At 51.2% G+C, this 15000-nt stretch overlaps 1 protein-coding gene across 1 annotated transcript in view; it reads right to left on the bottom strand.

Moving 5' to 3' along the window:
• LOC127918381 (dedicator of cytokinesis protein 1-like) overlaps positions 1-15000 on the bottom strand; it is a 171534-nt gene that overhangs the window by 47742 nt on the left and 108792 nt on the right. Inside the window, 3 exon segments of the mRNA XM_052501655.1 lie at positions 6245-6299; positions 6302-6367; positions 13536-13661. Of these exon segments, the coding sequence (XP_052357615.1) occupies positions 6245-6299; positions 6302-6367; positions 13536-13661 (247 nt within the window).

The following is a 15000-nucleotide window of genomic DNA, read 5'->3' as shown; positions in this document are numbered from 1 at the left end:
CTGAACTACAGAGGACCGTGTTCTACTAACTGAACTACAGAGGACCGTGTTCTACTAACTGAACTACAGAGGACCGTGTTCTACTAACTGAACTACAGAGGACCGTGTTCTACTAACTGAACTACAGAGGACCGTGTTCTACTAACTGAACTACAGAGGACCGTGTTCTACTAACTGAACTACAGAGGACCGTGTTCTGAACTACAGAGGACCATGTTCTACTACCTGAACTACAGAGGACCGTGTTCTACTACCTGAACTACAGAGGACCATGTTCTACTAACTGAACTACAGAGGACCGTGTTCTACTAACTGAACTACAGAGGACCGTGTTCTACTAACTGAACTACAGAGGACCGTGTTCTACTAACTGAACTACAGAGGACCGTGTTCTACTAACTGAACTACAGAGAGGACCATGTGTTGACTACTAAAACTGACCTACAGAGGACCGTGTTCTACAAACTGACCTACAGAGGACCATGTTCTACAAACTGACCTACAGAGGGACCATGTTCTACTAACTGAACTACAGAGGACCGTGTTCTACTAACTGAACTACAGAGGACCATGTTCTACTAACTGAACTACAGAGGACCGTGTTCTACTAACTGAACTACAGAGGACCGTGTTCTACTAACTGAACTACAGAGGACCAGTTCTACTAAGAGGACCGTGTTCTACTAGGGACTGAACAGAGGACCGTGTTCTATAAGAGGACCGTGTTCTACTAACTGAACTACAGAGGACCGTGTTCTACTAACTGAGGACTACAGAGGACCACAGTTCTACTAACTGAACTACAGAGGACCGTGTTCTACTAACTGAACTACAGAGGACCATTCTAGAGAACTACAGAGGACCGTGTTCTACTAACTGAACTACAGAGGACCGTGTTCTACTAACTGAACTACAGAGGACCGTGTTCTACTAACTGAACTACAGAGGACCGTGTTCTACTAGAGGAACTACAGAGGACCGTGTTCTACTAACTGAACTACAGAGGACCACAGTTCTACTAACTGAACTACAGAGGACCGTGTTCTACTAACTACAGAGGACAGTGTTCTGTGAGAGGACCGTGTTCTACTAACTGGAACTACAGAGGACCGTGTTCTACTAACTGAACTACAGAGGACCGTGTTCTAGCTGAACTACAGAGGACCGTGTTCTACTAGAGGGGAACTACAGAGGACCGTGTTCTACTAGAGGACCATGTTCTACTGAGTACAGAGGACCATGTTCTACTAACTGAACTAGAGGTCCATGTTCTACTAACTGAACTACAGAGGACCATGTTCTACTAACTACAGAGGACCATGTTCTACTAACTGAACTACAGAGGTCCATGTTCTACTAACTGAACTACAGAGGACCATGTTCTACTAACTACAGAGGACCATGTTCTACTAACTGAACTACAGAGGACAATGTTCTACTAACTAAACTACAGAGGACCGTGTTCTACTAACTGACCTACAGAGGACCATGTTCTACTAACTGAACTACAGAGGACCATGTTCTACTAACTGAACTACAGAGGACCATGTTCTACTAACTGAACTACAGAGGACCATGTTCTACTAACTGAACTACAGAGGACCATGTTCTACTAACTGACCTATAGGGGCCCTGGGGCCAGTATCATCAGCTTCAGGCTGTGTTAATATAAAGCAGGAACTCCAGTCTGTCCACCAACCCAAGTCCCCAGAAAACACCCTGCTTAATTAGAAAGAAATTAGAAATTAAATATTAAACTGACCACTGCTGCGTGGGTGCCTGTGTGGTGTGTGTGTGCATGTGTGTGTGTGTGTGGAGGTGTGTGTGAGGGTGTGTGTGAGTGTGTGGGTGTGTGTGTGTGTGTGTCAGCTGGTGCTACTGGTCCAGACAGAGTCATTATCTCTCCCCAGTGGACCCCTGGGTGGGTCAGGGCCTCGCTGTAAACCACTATGCCCTAGTGGTGGGAGGGGGCGAGGGATGATGGGGAACCACAGAAGGGAGGGAGGGAGGGAGGGAGGGAGGAACCACAGAGGGAGGGAGGGAGGAACCACAGTCAGGGAGGGAGGGAGAGGAACCACAGTCAGTCAGCCAGAGGAACCACAGTCAGTCAGCCAGAGGAACCACAGTCAGTCAGAGGAACCACAGTCAGTCAGACAGAGGAACCACAGTCAGTCAGCCAGAGGAACCACAGTCAGTCACCAGAGGAACCACAGTCAGTCTGCCAGAGGAACCACAGTCAGTCAGCCAGAGGAACCACAGTCAGTCAGACAGAGGAACCACAGTCAGTCAGACAGAGGAACCACAGTCAGTCACCAGAGGAACCACAGTCAGTCTGCCAGAGGAACCACAGTCAGTCAGCCAGAGGAACCACAGTCAGTCAGACAGAGGAACCACAGTCAGTCAGCCAGAGGAACCACAGTCAGTCAGCCAGAGGAACCACAGTCAGACAGAGGAACCACAGTCAGTCAGCCAGAGGAACCACAGTCAGTCAGCCAGAGGAACCACAGTCAGTCAGAGGAACCACAGTCAGTCAGACAGAGGAACCACAGTCAGCCAGAGGAACCACAGTCAGTCAGCCAGAGGAACCACAGTCAGCCAGACAGAGGAACCACAGTCAGTCAGTTAGAGGAACCACAGTCAGTCAGCCAGAGGAACCACAGTCAGTCAGCCAGAGGAACCACAGTCAGTCAGCCAGAGGAACCACAGTCAGTCAGCCAGAGGAACCACAGTCAGTCAGCCAGAGGAACCACAGTCAGTCAGACAGAGGAACCACAGTCAGTCAGACAGAGGAACCACAGTCAGTCAGACAGAGGAACCACAGTCAGTCAGACAGAGGAACCACAGTCAGTCAGCCAGAGGAACCACAGTCAGTCAGCCAGAGGAACCACAGTCAGTCAGCCAGAGGAACCACAGTCAGTCAGCCAGAGGAACCACAGTCAGTCAGCCAGAGGAACCACAGTCAGTCAGCCAGAGGAACCACAGTCAGTCAGCCAGAGGAACCACAGTCAGTCAGCCAGAGGAACCACAGTCAGTCAGCCAGAGGAACCACAGTCAGTCAGCCAGAGGAACCACAGTCAGCCAGACAGAGGAACCACAGTCAGTCAGTTAGAGGAACCACAGTCAGTCAGCCAGAGGAACCACAGTCAGTCAGCCAGAGGAACCACAGTCAGTCAGCCAGAGGAACCACAGTCAGTCAGCCAGAGGAACCACAGTCAGTCAGCCAGAGGAACCACAGTCAGTCAGCCAGAGGAACCACAGTCAGTCAGACAGAGGAACCACAGTCAGTCAGACAGAGGAACCACAGTCAGTCAGCCAGAGGAACCACAGTCAGTCAGACAGAGGAACCACAGTCAGTCAGACAGAGGAACCACAGTCAGTCAGACAGAGGAACCACAGTCAGTCAGCCAGAGGAACCACAGTCAGTCAGCCAGAGGAACCACAGTCAGTCAGCCAGAGGAACCACAGTCAGTCAGCCAGAGGAACCACAGTCAGTCAGCCAGAGGAACCACAGTCAGTCAGCCAGAGGAACCACAGTCAGTCAGCCAGAGGAACCACAGTCAGTCAGCCAGAGGAACCACAGTCAGTCAGCCAGAGGAACCACAGTCAGAGGCTCCATGTGCAGAGGAAGTAGGAGATTTATAATTGGAATTACAATGACGGAATGAAGTCGTCGTAGACAAGGACGGGGAACTTAGCAAAATATCCCCAATTAGCCTTGCAATGTTAGCTAGCTAGTTAGCTGGCTCATGTAGCTAGCTAGTTAGCTGGCTCATGTTAGCTAGCTAGTTAGCTGGCTCATGTAGCTAGCTAGTTAGCTGGCTCATGTAGCTAGCTAGTTAGCTGGCTCATGTAGCTAGCTAGTTAGCTGGCTCATGTAGCTAGCTAGTTAGCTGGCTCATGTTAGCTAGCTAGTTAGCTGGCTCATGTTAGCTAGCTAGTTAGCTGGCTCATGACAGCCGCAGGTGATCGTAACATTGTTTGTGGTGGTTGTGTTAATGTGTCGACTTAACAACAGGGGGGCAAGTTGACCTGGCATTGCTTCCTGTCCAGTGGGTATAACTGAGTGGATAAACAAGGCTGCTCAGGTAGTCTTCAAATGCCTGTCATTTCCTCTGTGTGAGAGGAGGAGAATATCATTTCCTCTGTGGGAGAGGAGGAGAATGTCATTTCCTCTGTGAGAGAGGAGGAGAATATCATTTCCTCAGTGAGAGAGGAGGAGAATATCATTTCCTCTGTGAGAGAGGAGGAGAATGTCATGTCCTCTGTGAGAGAGGAGGAGAATGTCATTTCCTCTGTGTGAAAGGAGGAGAATGTCATTTCCTCTGTGAGAGGAGGAGAATGTGATTTCCTCTGTGAGAGAGGAGGAGAATGTCATATCAGGATATCAGACCCAGAGAGATGGGAGGGATATGGTGTGAGGGGTCTGGGCTACAGGATATCAGACCCAGATAGATGGGAGGGATATGGTGTGAGGGGTCTGGGCTACAGGATATCAGACCCAGAGAGATGGGAGGGATATGGTGTGAGGGGTCTGGGCTACAGGATATCAGACCCAGAGAGATGGGAGGGATATGGTGTGAGGGGTCTGGGCTACAGGATATCAGACCCAGAGAGATGGGAGGGATATGGTGTGAGGGGTCTGGGCTACAGGATATCAGACCCAGAGAGATGGGAGGATATGGTGTGAGGGGTCTGGGCTACAGGATATCAGACCCAGATAGATGGGAGGGATATGGTGTGAGGGGTCTGGGCTACAGGATATCAGACCCAGAGAGATGGGAGGGATATGGTGTGAGGGTCTGGGCTACAGGATATCAGACCCAGATAGATGGGAGGATATGGTGTGAGGGGTCTGGGCTACAGGATATCAGACCCAGAGAGATGGGAGGGATATGGTGTGAGGGGTCTGGGCTACAGGATATCAGACCCAGATAGATGGGAGGGATATGGTGTGAGGGTCTGGGCTACAGGATATCAGACCCAGATAGATGGGAGGATATGGTGTGAGGGGTCTGGGCTACAGGATATCAGACCCAGATAGATGGGAGGGATATGGTGTGAGGGTCTGGGCTACAGGATATCAGACCCAGATAGATGGGAGGATATGGTGTGAGGGGTCTGGGCTACAGGATATCAGACCCAGAGAGATGGGAGGGATATGGTGTGAGGGGTCTGGGCTACAGGATATCAGACCCAGAGAGATGGGAGGGATATGGTGTGAGGGGTCTGGGCTACAGGATATCAGACCCAGATAGATGGGAGGGATATGGTGTGAGGGGTCTGGGCTACAGGATATCAGACCCAGAGAGATGGGAGGGATATGGTGTGAGGGGTCTGAACTACAGCAGGTCAATACTCTAGAAAACGGACCACGAGGTGGACAGAACTTTCCCCAGTGAGAGCTGAACTACAGCAGGTCAATCCTCTAGAAAACGGACCACGAGGTGGACAGAACTTTCCCCAGTGCTGAACTACAGCAGGTCAATCCTCTAGAAAACGGACCACGAGGTGGACAGAACTTTCCCCAGTGCTGAACTACAGCAGGTCAATCCTCTAGAAAACGGACCACGAGGTGGACAGAACTTTCCTCAGAGCTGAACTACAGCAGGTCCAACCTCTAGAAAACGGACCACGAGGTGGACAGAACTTTCCTCAGAGCTGAACTACAGCAGGTCCAACCTCTAGAAAACGGACCACGAGGTGGACAGAACTTTCCTCAGAGCTGAACTACAGCAGGTCAACCTCTAGAAAACGGACCACGAGGTGGACAGAACTTTCCCCAGTGCTGAACTACAGCAGGTCAATCCTCTAGAAAATGGACCACGAGGTGGACAGAACTTTCCTCAGAGCTGAACTACAGCAGGTCCAACCTCTAGAAAACGGACCACGAGGTGGACAGAACTTTCCTCAGAGCTGAACTACAGCAGGTCCAACCTCTAGAAAACGGACCACGAGGTGGACAGAACTTTCCTCAGAGCTGAACTACAGCAGGTCAATCCTCTAGAAAACGGACCACGAGGTGGACAGAACTTTCCCCAGTGCTGAACTACAGCAGGTCCAACCTCTAGAACACGGACCACGAGGTGGACAGAACGAGGTCTAAAAAGCAGTGAGGCCAACATCCATTCATCAGTCAGTACCTCCACTTTCTGTCCATCCTGTGTGTGTGGTGTGGGATGTGTGTGTGTGTGTGTGTGGATGTGTGTGTGTGTGTGTGTGTGTGTGTGTGTGTCTCTCTCAATACCTCAGTTTCTTTCCGTCCTCGTCGTAGACGGTCATGGTGACCTCGACATTCTTGGGGTGGACTTGCTGCCTTTATCAAACTCTCCCTGAACCAGGGTTACGTAGATATCGTTACGCACGTCACCTGAGGGGAAACAAAACAGGCTTATGAGTACACACACACCTCACTGACAAGGGTCGTGTCCTGACTGTAGACCTGCATGCTGAACGTGGCCCTCACTGACAAAGGGTCAGTCCTGACTGTAGACCTGCATGCTGAGGTGGACCTCACTGACAAAGGGTCGTGTCCTGACTGTAGACCTGCATGCTGAAGATGGACCTCTGACAAAGGGTCGTGTCCTGACTGTAGACCTGCATGCTGAATGGACCTCACTGACAAAGGGTCGTGTCCTGACTGTAGACCTGCATGCTGAATGTGGACCTCACTGACAAAGGGTCGTGTCCTGACTGTCTGACCTGGATATCAGACCTGCTGCTGAACGTGGACCTCACTGACAAGGGTCGTGTCCTGACTGTAGACCTGCATGCTGAACGTGGACCTCACTGACAAAGGGTCGTGTCCTGACTGTAGACCTGCATGCTGACGTGGACGTCTGACAAGGGTCGTGTCCTGACTGTAGACCTGCATGCTGAACGTGGACCTCACTGACAAAGGGTCAGACCCTGACTGTAGACCTGCATGCTGAACGTGGACCTCACTGACAAAGGGTCGTGTCCTGACTGTAGACCTGCATGCTGAACGTGGACCTCACTGACAAGGGTCGTGTCCTGACTGTAGACCTGCATGCTGAACGTGGACCTCTGACAAAGGGTCGTGTCCTGACTGTAGACCTGCATGCTGAACGTGGACCTCACTGACAAAGGGTCGTGTCCTGACTGTAGACCTGCATGCTGAATGTGGACCTCACTGACAAAGGGTCGTGTCCTGACTGTAGACCTGCATGCTGAACGTGGACCTCACTGACAAAGGGTCGTGTCCTGACTGTAGACCTGCATGCTGAACGTGGACCTCACTGACAAAGGGTCGTGTCCTGACTGTAGACCTGCATGCTGAACGTGGACGTCTGACAAAGGGTCGTGTCCTGACTGTAGACCTGCATGCTGAACGTGGACCTCACTGACAAAGGGTCGTGTCCTGACTGTAGACCTGCATGCTGAACTGCCTCACTGACAAAGGTCAATCGTGTCCTGACTGGACCTGCATGCTGAACGTGGACCTCACTGAAAAGGGTGTGTCCTGACTGTAGACCTGCATGCTGAATGTGGACCTCACTGACAAAGGGTCGTGTCCTGACTGTAGACCTGCATGCTGAACGTTGACATCACTGACAAAGGGTCGTGTCCTGACTGTAGACCTGCATGCTGAACGTGGACCTCACTGACAAAGGGTCGTGTCCTGACTGTAGACCTGCATGCTGAACGTGGACCTCACTGACAAGGGTCGTGTCCTGACTGTAGACCTGCATGCTGAACGTGGACCTCACTGACAAAGGTGTCGTGTCCTGACTGTAGACCTACATGCTGAACGTGGACCTCACTGACAAAGGGTCGTGTCCTGACTGTAGACCTGCATGCTGAGCGTTGACCTCACTGACAAAGGGTCGTGTCCTGACTGTAGACCTGCATGCCAGAACGTGGACCTCACTGACAAGGGTCGTGTCCTGACTGTAGACCTGCATGCTGAACGTGGACCTCACTGACAAAGGGTCGTGTCCTGACTGTAGACCTGCATGCTGAACGTGGACCTCACTGACAAGGGGGTCGTGTCCTGACTGTAGACCTGCATGCTGAACGTGGACCTCACTGACAAAGGGTCGTGTCCTGACTGTAGACCTGCATGCTGAACGTTGACCTCACTGACAAGGGTCGTGTCCTGACTGTAGACCTGCATGCGGAACGTGGACCTCACTGACAAGGGTCGTGTCCTGACTGTAGACCTGCATGCTGAACGTTGACCTCACTGACAAAGGGTCGTGTCCTGACTGTAGACCTGCATGCTGAACGTGGACCTCACTGACAAAGGGTCGTGTCCTGACTGTAGACCTGCATGCCGAACGTGGACCTCACTGACAAAGGGTCGTGTCCTGACTGTAGACCTGCATGCTGAACGTGGACCTCACTGACAAAGGGTCGTGTCCTGACTGTAGACCTGCATGCTGAACGTGGACCTCACTGACAAAGGGTCGTGTCCTGACTGTAGACCTGCATGCTGAACGTGGACCTCACTGACAAAGGGTCGTGTCCTGACTGTAGACCTGCATGCTGAACGTGGACCTCACTGACAAAGGGTCGTGTCCTGACTGTAGACCTGCATGCTGAATGTGGACCTCACTGACAAAGGGTCGTGTCCTGACTGTAGACCTGCATGCTGAACGTGGACCTCACTGACAAAGGGTCGTGTCCTGACTGTAGACCTGCATGCTGAACGTGGACCTCACTGACAAAGGGTCGTGTCCTGACTGTAGACCTGCATGCTGAACGTGGACGTCTGACAAAGGGTCGTGTCCTGACTGTAGACCTGCATGCTGAACGTGGACCTCACTGACAAAGGGTCGTGTCCTGACTGTAGACCTGCATGCTGAACGTGGACCTCACTGACAAAGGGTCGTGTCCTGACTGTAGACCTGCATGCTGAACGTGGACCTCACTGACAAAGGGTCGTGTCCTGACTGTAGACCTGCATGCTGAATGTGGACCTCACTGACAAGGGTGACATGCTGAACATCACTGGGTCGTGTCCTGACTGTAGACCTGCATGCTGAACGTGGACCTCACTGACAAAGGGTCGTGTCCTGACTGTAGACCTGCATGCTGAACGTGGACCTCACTGACAAAGGGTCGTGTCCTGACTGTAGACCTGCATGCTGAACGTGGACCTCACTGACAAAGGGTCGTGTCCTGACTGTAGACCTGCATGCTGAACGTGGACCTCACTGACAAAGGGTCGTGTCCTGACTGTAGACCTGCATGCTGAACGTTGACCTCACTGACAAAGGGTCGTGTCCTGACTGTAGACCTGCATGCTGAACGTGGACCTCACTGACAAAGGGTCGTGTCCTGACTGTAGACCTGCATGCTGAACGTGGACCTCACTGACAAAGGGTCGTGTCCTGACTGTAGACCTGCATGCTGAACGTGGACCTCACTGACAAAGGGTCGTGTCCTGACTGTAGACCTGCATGCTGAACGTGGACCTCACTGACAAAGGGTCGTGTCCTGACTGTAGACCTGCATGCTGAACGTGGACCTCACTGACAAAGGGTCGTGTCCTGACTGTAGACCTGCATGCTGAACGTGGACCTCACTGACAAAGGGTCGTGTCCTGACTGTAGACCTGCATGCTGAACGTTGACCTCACTGACAAAGGGTCGTGTCCTGACTGTAGACCTGCATGCTGAACGTGGACCTCACTGACAAAGGGTCGTGTCCTGACTGTAGACCTGCATGCTGAACGTTGACCTCACTGACAAAGGGTCGTGTCCTGACTGTAGACCTGCATGCTGAACGTGGACCTCACTGACAAAGGGTCGTGTCCTGACTGTAGACCTGCATGCCGAACGTGGACCTCACTGACAAAGGGTCGTGTCCTGACTGTAGACCTGCATGCTGAACGTGGACCTCACTGACAAAGGGTCGTGTCCTGACTGTAGACCTGCATGCTGAACGTGGACCTCACTGACAAAGGGTCGTGTCCTGACTGTAGACCTGCATGCTGAACGTGGACCTCTGACAAGGGGTCGTGTCCTGACTGTAGACCTGCATGCTGAACGTGGACCTCACTGACAAAGGGTCGTGTCCTGACTGTAGACCTGCATGCTGAATGTGGACCTCACTGACAAAGGGTCGTGTCCTGACTGTAGACCTGCATGCTGAACGTGGACCTCACTGACAAAGGGTCGTGTCCTGACTGTAGACCTGCATGCTGAACGTGGACCTCACTGACAAAGGGTCGTGTCCTGACTGTAGACCTGCATGCTGAACGTGGACGTCTGACAAAGGGTCGTGTCCTGACTGTAGACCTGCATGCTGAACGTGGACCTCACTGACAAAGGGTCGTGTCCTGACTGTAGACCTGCATGCTGAACGTGGACCTCACTGACAAAGGGTCGTGTCCTGACTGTAGACCTGCATGCTGAACGTGGACCTCACTGACAAAGGGTCGTGTCCTGACTGTAGACCTGCATGCTGAATGTGGACCTCACTGACAAAGGGTCGTGTCCTGACTGTAGACCTGCATGCTGAACGTTGACATCACTGACAAAGGGTCGTGTCCTGACTGTAGACCTGCATGCTGAACGTGGACCTCACTGACAAAGGGTCGTGTCCTGACTGTAGACCTGCATGCTGAACGTGGACCTCACTGACAAAGGGTCGTGTCCTGACTGTAGACCTGCATGCTGAACGTGGACCTCACTGACAAAGGTGTCGTGTCCTGACTGTAGACCTACATGCGGAACGTTGACCTCACTGACAAAGGGTCGTGTCCTGACTGTAGACCTGCATGCTGAACGTTGACCTCACTGACAAAGGGTCGTGTCCTGACTGTAGACCTGCATGCCGAACGTGGACCTCACTGACAAAGGGTCGTGTCCTGACTGTAGACCTGCATGCTGAACGTGGACCTCACTGACAAAGGGTCGTGTCCTGACTGTAGACCTGCATGCTGAACGTGGACCTCACTGACAAAGGGTCGTGTCCTGACTGTAGACCTGCATGCTGAACGTGGACCTCACTGACAAAGGGTCGTGTCCTGACTGTAGACCTGCATGCTGAACGTGGACCTCACTGACAAAGGGTCGTGTCCTGACTGTAGACCTGCATGCTGAACGTTGACCTCACTGACAAAGGGTCGTGTCCTGACTGTAGACCTGCATGCGGAACGTGGACCTCACTGACAAAGGGTCGTGTCCTGACTGTAGACCTGCATGCCGAACGTTGACCTCACTGACAAAGGGTCGTGTCCTGACTGTAGACCTGCATGCCGAACGTGGACCTCACTGACAAAGGGTCGTGTCCTGACTGTAGACCTGCATGCCGAACGTGGACCTCACTGACAAAGGGTCGTGTCCTGACTGTAGACATGCATGCTGAACGTGGACCTCACTGACAAAGGGTCGTGTCCTGACTGTAGACCTGCATGCTGAACGTGGACCTCACTGACAAAGGGTCGTGTCCTGACTGTAGACCTGCATGCTGAACGTGGACCTCACTGACAAAGGGTCGTGTCCTGACTGTAGACCTGCATGCTGAACGTGGACCTCACTGACAAAGGGTCGTGTCCTGACTGTAGACCTGCATGCTGAACGTTGACCTCACTGACAAAGGGTCGTGTCCTGACTGTAGACCTGCATGCCGAACGTGGACCTCACTGACAAAGGGTCGTGTCCTGACTGTAGACCTGCATGCTGAACGTGGACCTCTGACAAAGGGTACCAAATTGGCCCCAAGTCAGACTAGGACCACATTCATTTATAAAGCTCTTCTTACATCAGCTGATATCTCAAAGTGCTGTACAGAAACCCAGCCTAAAACCCCAAACAGCAAGCAATGCAGATGTAGAAGCACGGTGGCTAGGAAAAACTCCCTAGAAAGGCCAAAACCTAGGAAGAAACCAAGAGAGGAACCAGGCTATGAGGGGTGGCTAGTCCTCTTCTGGCTGTGCCGGGTGGAGATTATAACAGAACATGGCCAAGATGTTCAAATGTTCATAAATGACCAGCAGGGTCAAATAATAATAATCACAGTGGTTGTAGAGGGTGGAACAGGTCAGCACCTCAAGAGTAAATGTCAGTTCAGAGTTAGAGACAGCAGGTGTGGTAGAGAGGGAGAGAACTACCTGGTATGACGATCTCTGATTGGATCATGATGCTACCTGGCCTGACAATCTCTGAATGAATCATGATGCTACCTGGTATGACGATCTCTGATTGGATCATGATGCTACCTGGCCTGACAATCTCTGAATGAATCATGATGCTACCTGGCCTGACGATCTCTGAATGAATCATGATGCTACCTGGCATGATGATCTCTGAATGGATCATGAGGAACCTGGCCTGACGATCTCTGAATGAATCATGATGCTACCTGGCCTGACGATCTCTGAATGAATCATGATGCTACCTGGCCTGACGATCTCTGAATGAATCATGATGCTACCTGGCCTGACGATCTCTGAATGAATCATGATGCTACCTGGCCTGACGATCTCTGAATGGATCATGATGCTACCTGGCCTGACGATCTCTGAATGAATCATGATGCTACCTGGCCTGACGATCTCTGAATGGATCATGATGCTACCTGGCCTGACGATCTCTGAATGGATCATGATGCTACCTGGCATGACGATCTATGAATGGATCATAATTCTACCTGGTATGATGATCTCTGAATGGATCATGATGCTACCTGGTATGACGATCTCTGAATGGATCATGAGGAACCTGGCCTGACGATCTCTGATTGGATCATGATGCTACCTGGCCTGACGATCTCTGAATGAATCATGATGCTACCTAGCCTGACGATCTCCGATTGGATCATGATGCTACCTGGCCTGACGATCTCTGAATGAATCATGATGCTACCTGGCATGACATGATGCTACCTGGCCTGACGATCTCTGAATGGATCATGAGGAACCTGGCCTGACGATCTCTGATTGGATCATGATGCTACCTGGCCTGACGATCTCTGATTGGATCATGATGCTACCTGGCATGACGATCTCTGATTGGATCATGATGCTACCTAGCCTGACGATCTCTGAATGAATCATGATGCTACCTAGCCTGACGATCTCTGAATGAATCATGATGCTACCTAGCCTGACGATCTCTGAATGAATCATGATGCTACCTGGCCTGACGATCTCTGAATGGATCATGAGGAACCTGGCCTGACGATCTCTGATTGGATCATGATGCTACCTGGCATGACGATCTCTGATTGGATCATGATGCTACCTGGCCTGACGATCTCTGAATGAATCATGATGCTACCTGGCATGACGATCTCTGATTGGATCATGATGCTACCTAGCCTGACGATCTCTGAATGAATCATGATGCTACCTAGCCTGACGATCTCTGAATGAATCATGATGCTACCTGGCCTGACGATCTCTGAATGAATCATGATGCTACCTGGCCTGACGATCTCTGAATGAATCATGATGCTACCTGGCCTGACGATCTCTGAATGAATCATGATGCTACCTGGCCTGACGATCTCTGAATGAATCATGATGCTACCTGGCCTGACGATCTCTGAATGGATCATGATGCTACCTGGCATGATGATCTCTGGGAAGCCCATCTTGCGGGCCACGGCTGTGGAACGGTCAACCAGGTGAGGGAAGTCCTTCCTGATCTGATGGATATCACCCGGAAGCAGTTTCAGGGTCACCCACAGACCTGGGAACAGGGAATACGATGTTATCAGTCAAATCAGAGCAGCTTCAGAGAGTCACCCACAGACCTGGGAACAGGGAATACAATGTTATGAGTCAAATCAGAGCAGCTTCAGAGAGTCACCCACAGACCTGGGAACAGGGAATACGATGTTATCAGTCAAATCAGAGCAGTTTCAGAGTCATCCACAGACCTGGGAACAGGGAGGGAGGGACTAGAGACCGTTGTTAAGGAAGCTACTACCAACATGACGATGTCAACAGACCTGGGAACAGGGAGGGAGGGAGTAGAGACCGTTGTTAAGGAAGCTACTACCAACATATGACAATGTCAACAGACCTGGGAACAGGGAGGGAGGGACTAGAGACCGTTGTTAAGGAAGCTACTACCAACATATGACGATGTCAACAGACCTGGGAACAGGGAGGGAGGGACTAGAGACCGTTGTTAAGGAAGCTACTACCAACATATGACGATGTCAACAGACCTGGGAACAGGGAGGGAGGGACTAGAGACCGTTGTTAAGGAAGCTACTACCAACATATGACGATGTCAACAGACCTGGGAACAGGGAGGGAGGGACTAGAGACCGTTGTTAAGGAAGCTACTACCAACATATGACGATGTCAACAGACCTGGGAACAGGGAGGGAGGGACTAGAGACCGTTGTTAAGGAAGCTACTACCAACATATGACGATGTCAGTGGGAACCTCCAGTCGGAACCTCCAGTCGGAACCTCCAGTCGGAACCTCCAGTCGGAACCTCCAGTCGGTATGACAACCAAGACTAATTGCCGGAGGTCGAGGAGTCTAAATTTGCCAGCTGGAGGCAAGACCCACAATGTTTTCTACTTCAGGAAACTGACCCTTTCTAGTTTATGAAGAGGTGTTTCTATGGTAACTAAACGCAGTTTTACAGTGTTCCACATATAAAACCCGTTAAAACATCCTGCAGTTAATTCTGTTCATGCGGTCAGTGTGTAACTGCTTCCTTCAGGAAACATGGGTCATATCAGACACGACATTTACATCGTACTGAAACACAACACGGAGCAGTCGCTGGAACATCCTCAGGTAATTTGCCCCCCACCCCCCCTTTATTCCCTATTGAAGTGCACTACTTTTGACAGGTGCTGTTTGGAACACAGGCAGAGAGACAGTGGGACCTGTCAACAGAGGAGGTCAGTCTGTCTTGAGGGTCTGTCTCCTCTTAAACCAAATGGACCCAATATGTAGTGATGATATACTGGGTCTGTAGTGATGATATACTGGGTATATATATATATATAAAAAAATATAGGCCATTTAGCAGACGCTTTTATCCAAAGCGACTTACAGTCAT

The sequence above is a fragment of the Oncorhynchus keta genome, unplaced genomic scaffold, assembly GCF_023373465.1.
Source record: "Oncorhynchus keta strain PuntledgeMale-10-30-2019 unplaced genomic scaffold, Oket_V2 Un_contig_14081_pilon_pilon, whole genome shotgun sequence".
Taxonomy (NCBI): domain Eukaryota; kingdom Metazoa; phylum Chordata; class Actinopteri; order Salmoniformes; family Salmonidae; genus Oncorhynchus; species Oncorhynchus keta.
The sequence above is the reverse complement of the archived record's forward strand: the minus strand, read 5'-3'. Positions and strand labels throughout refer to the sequence as shown.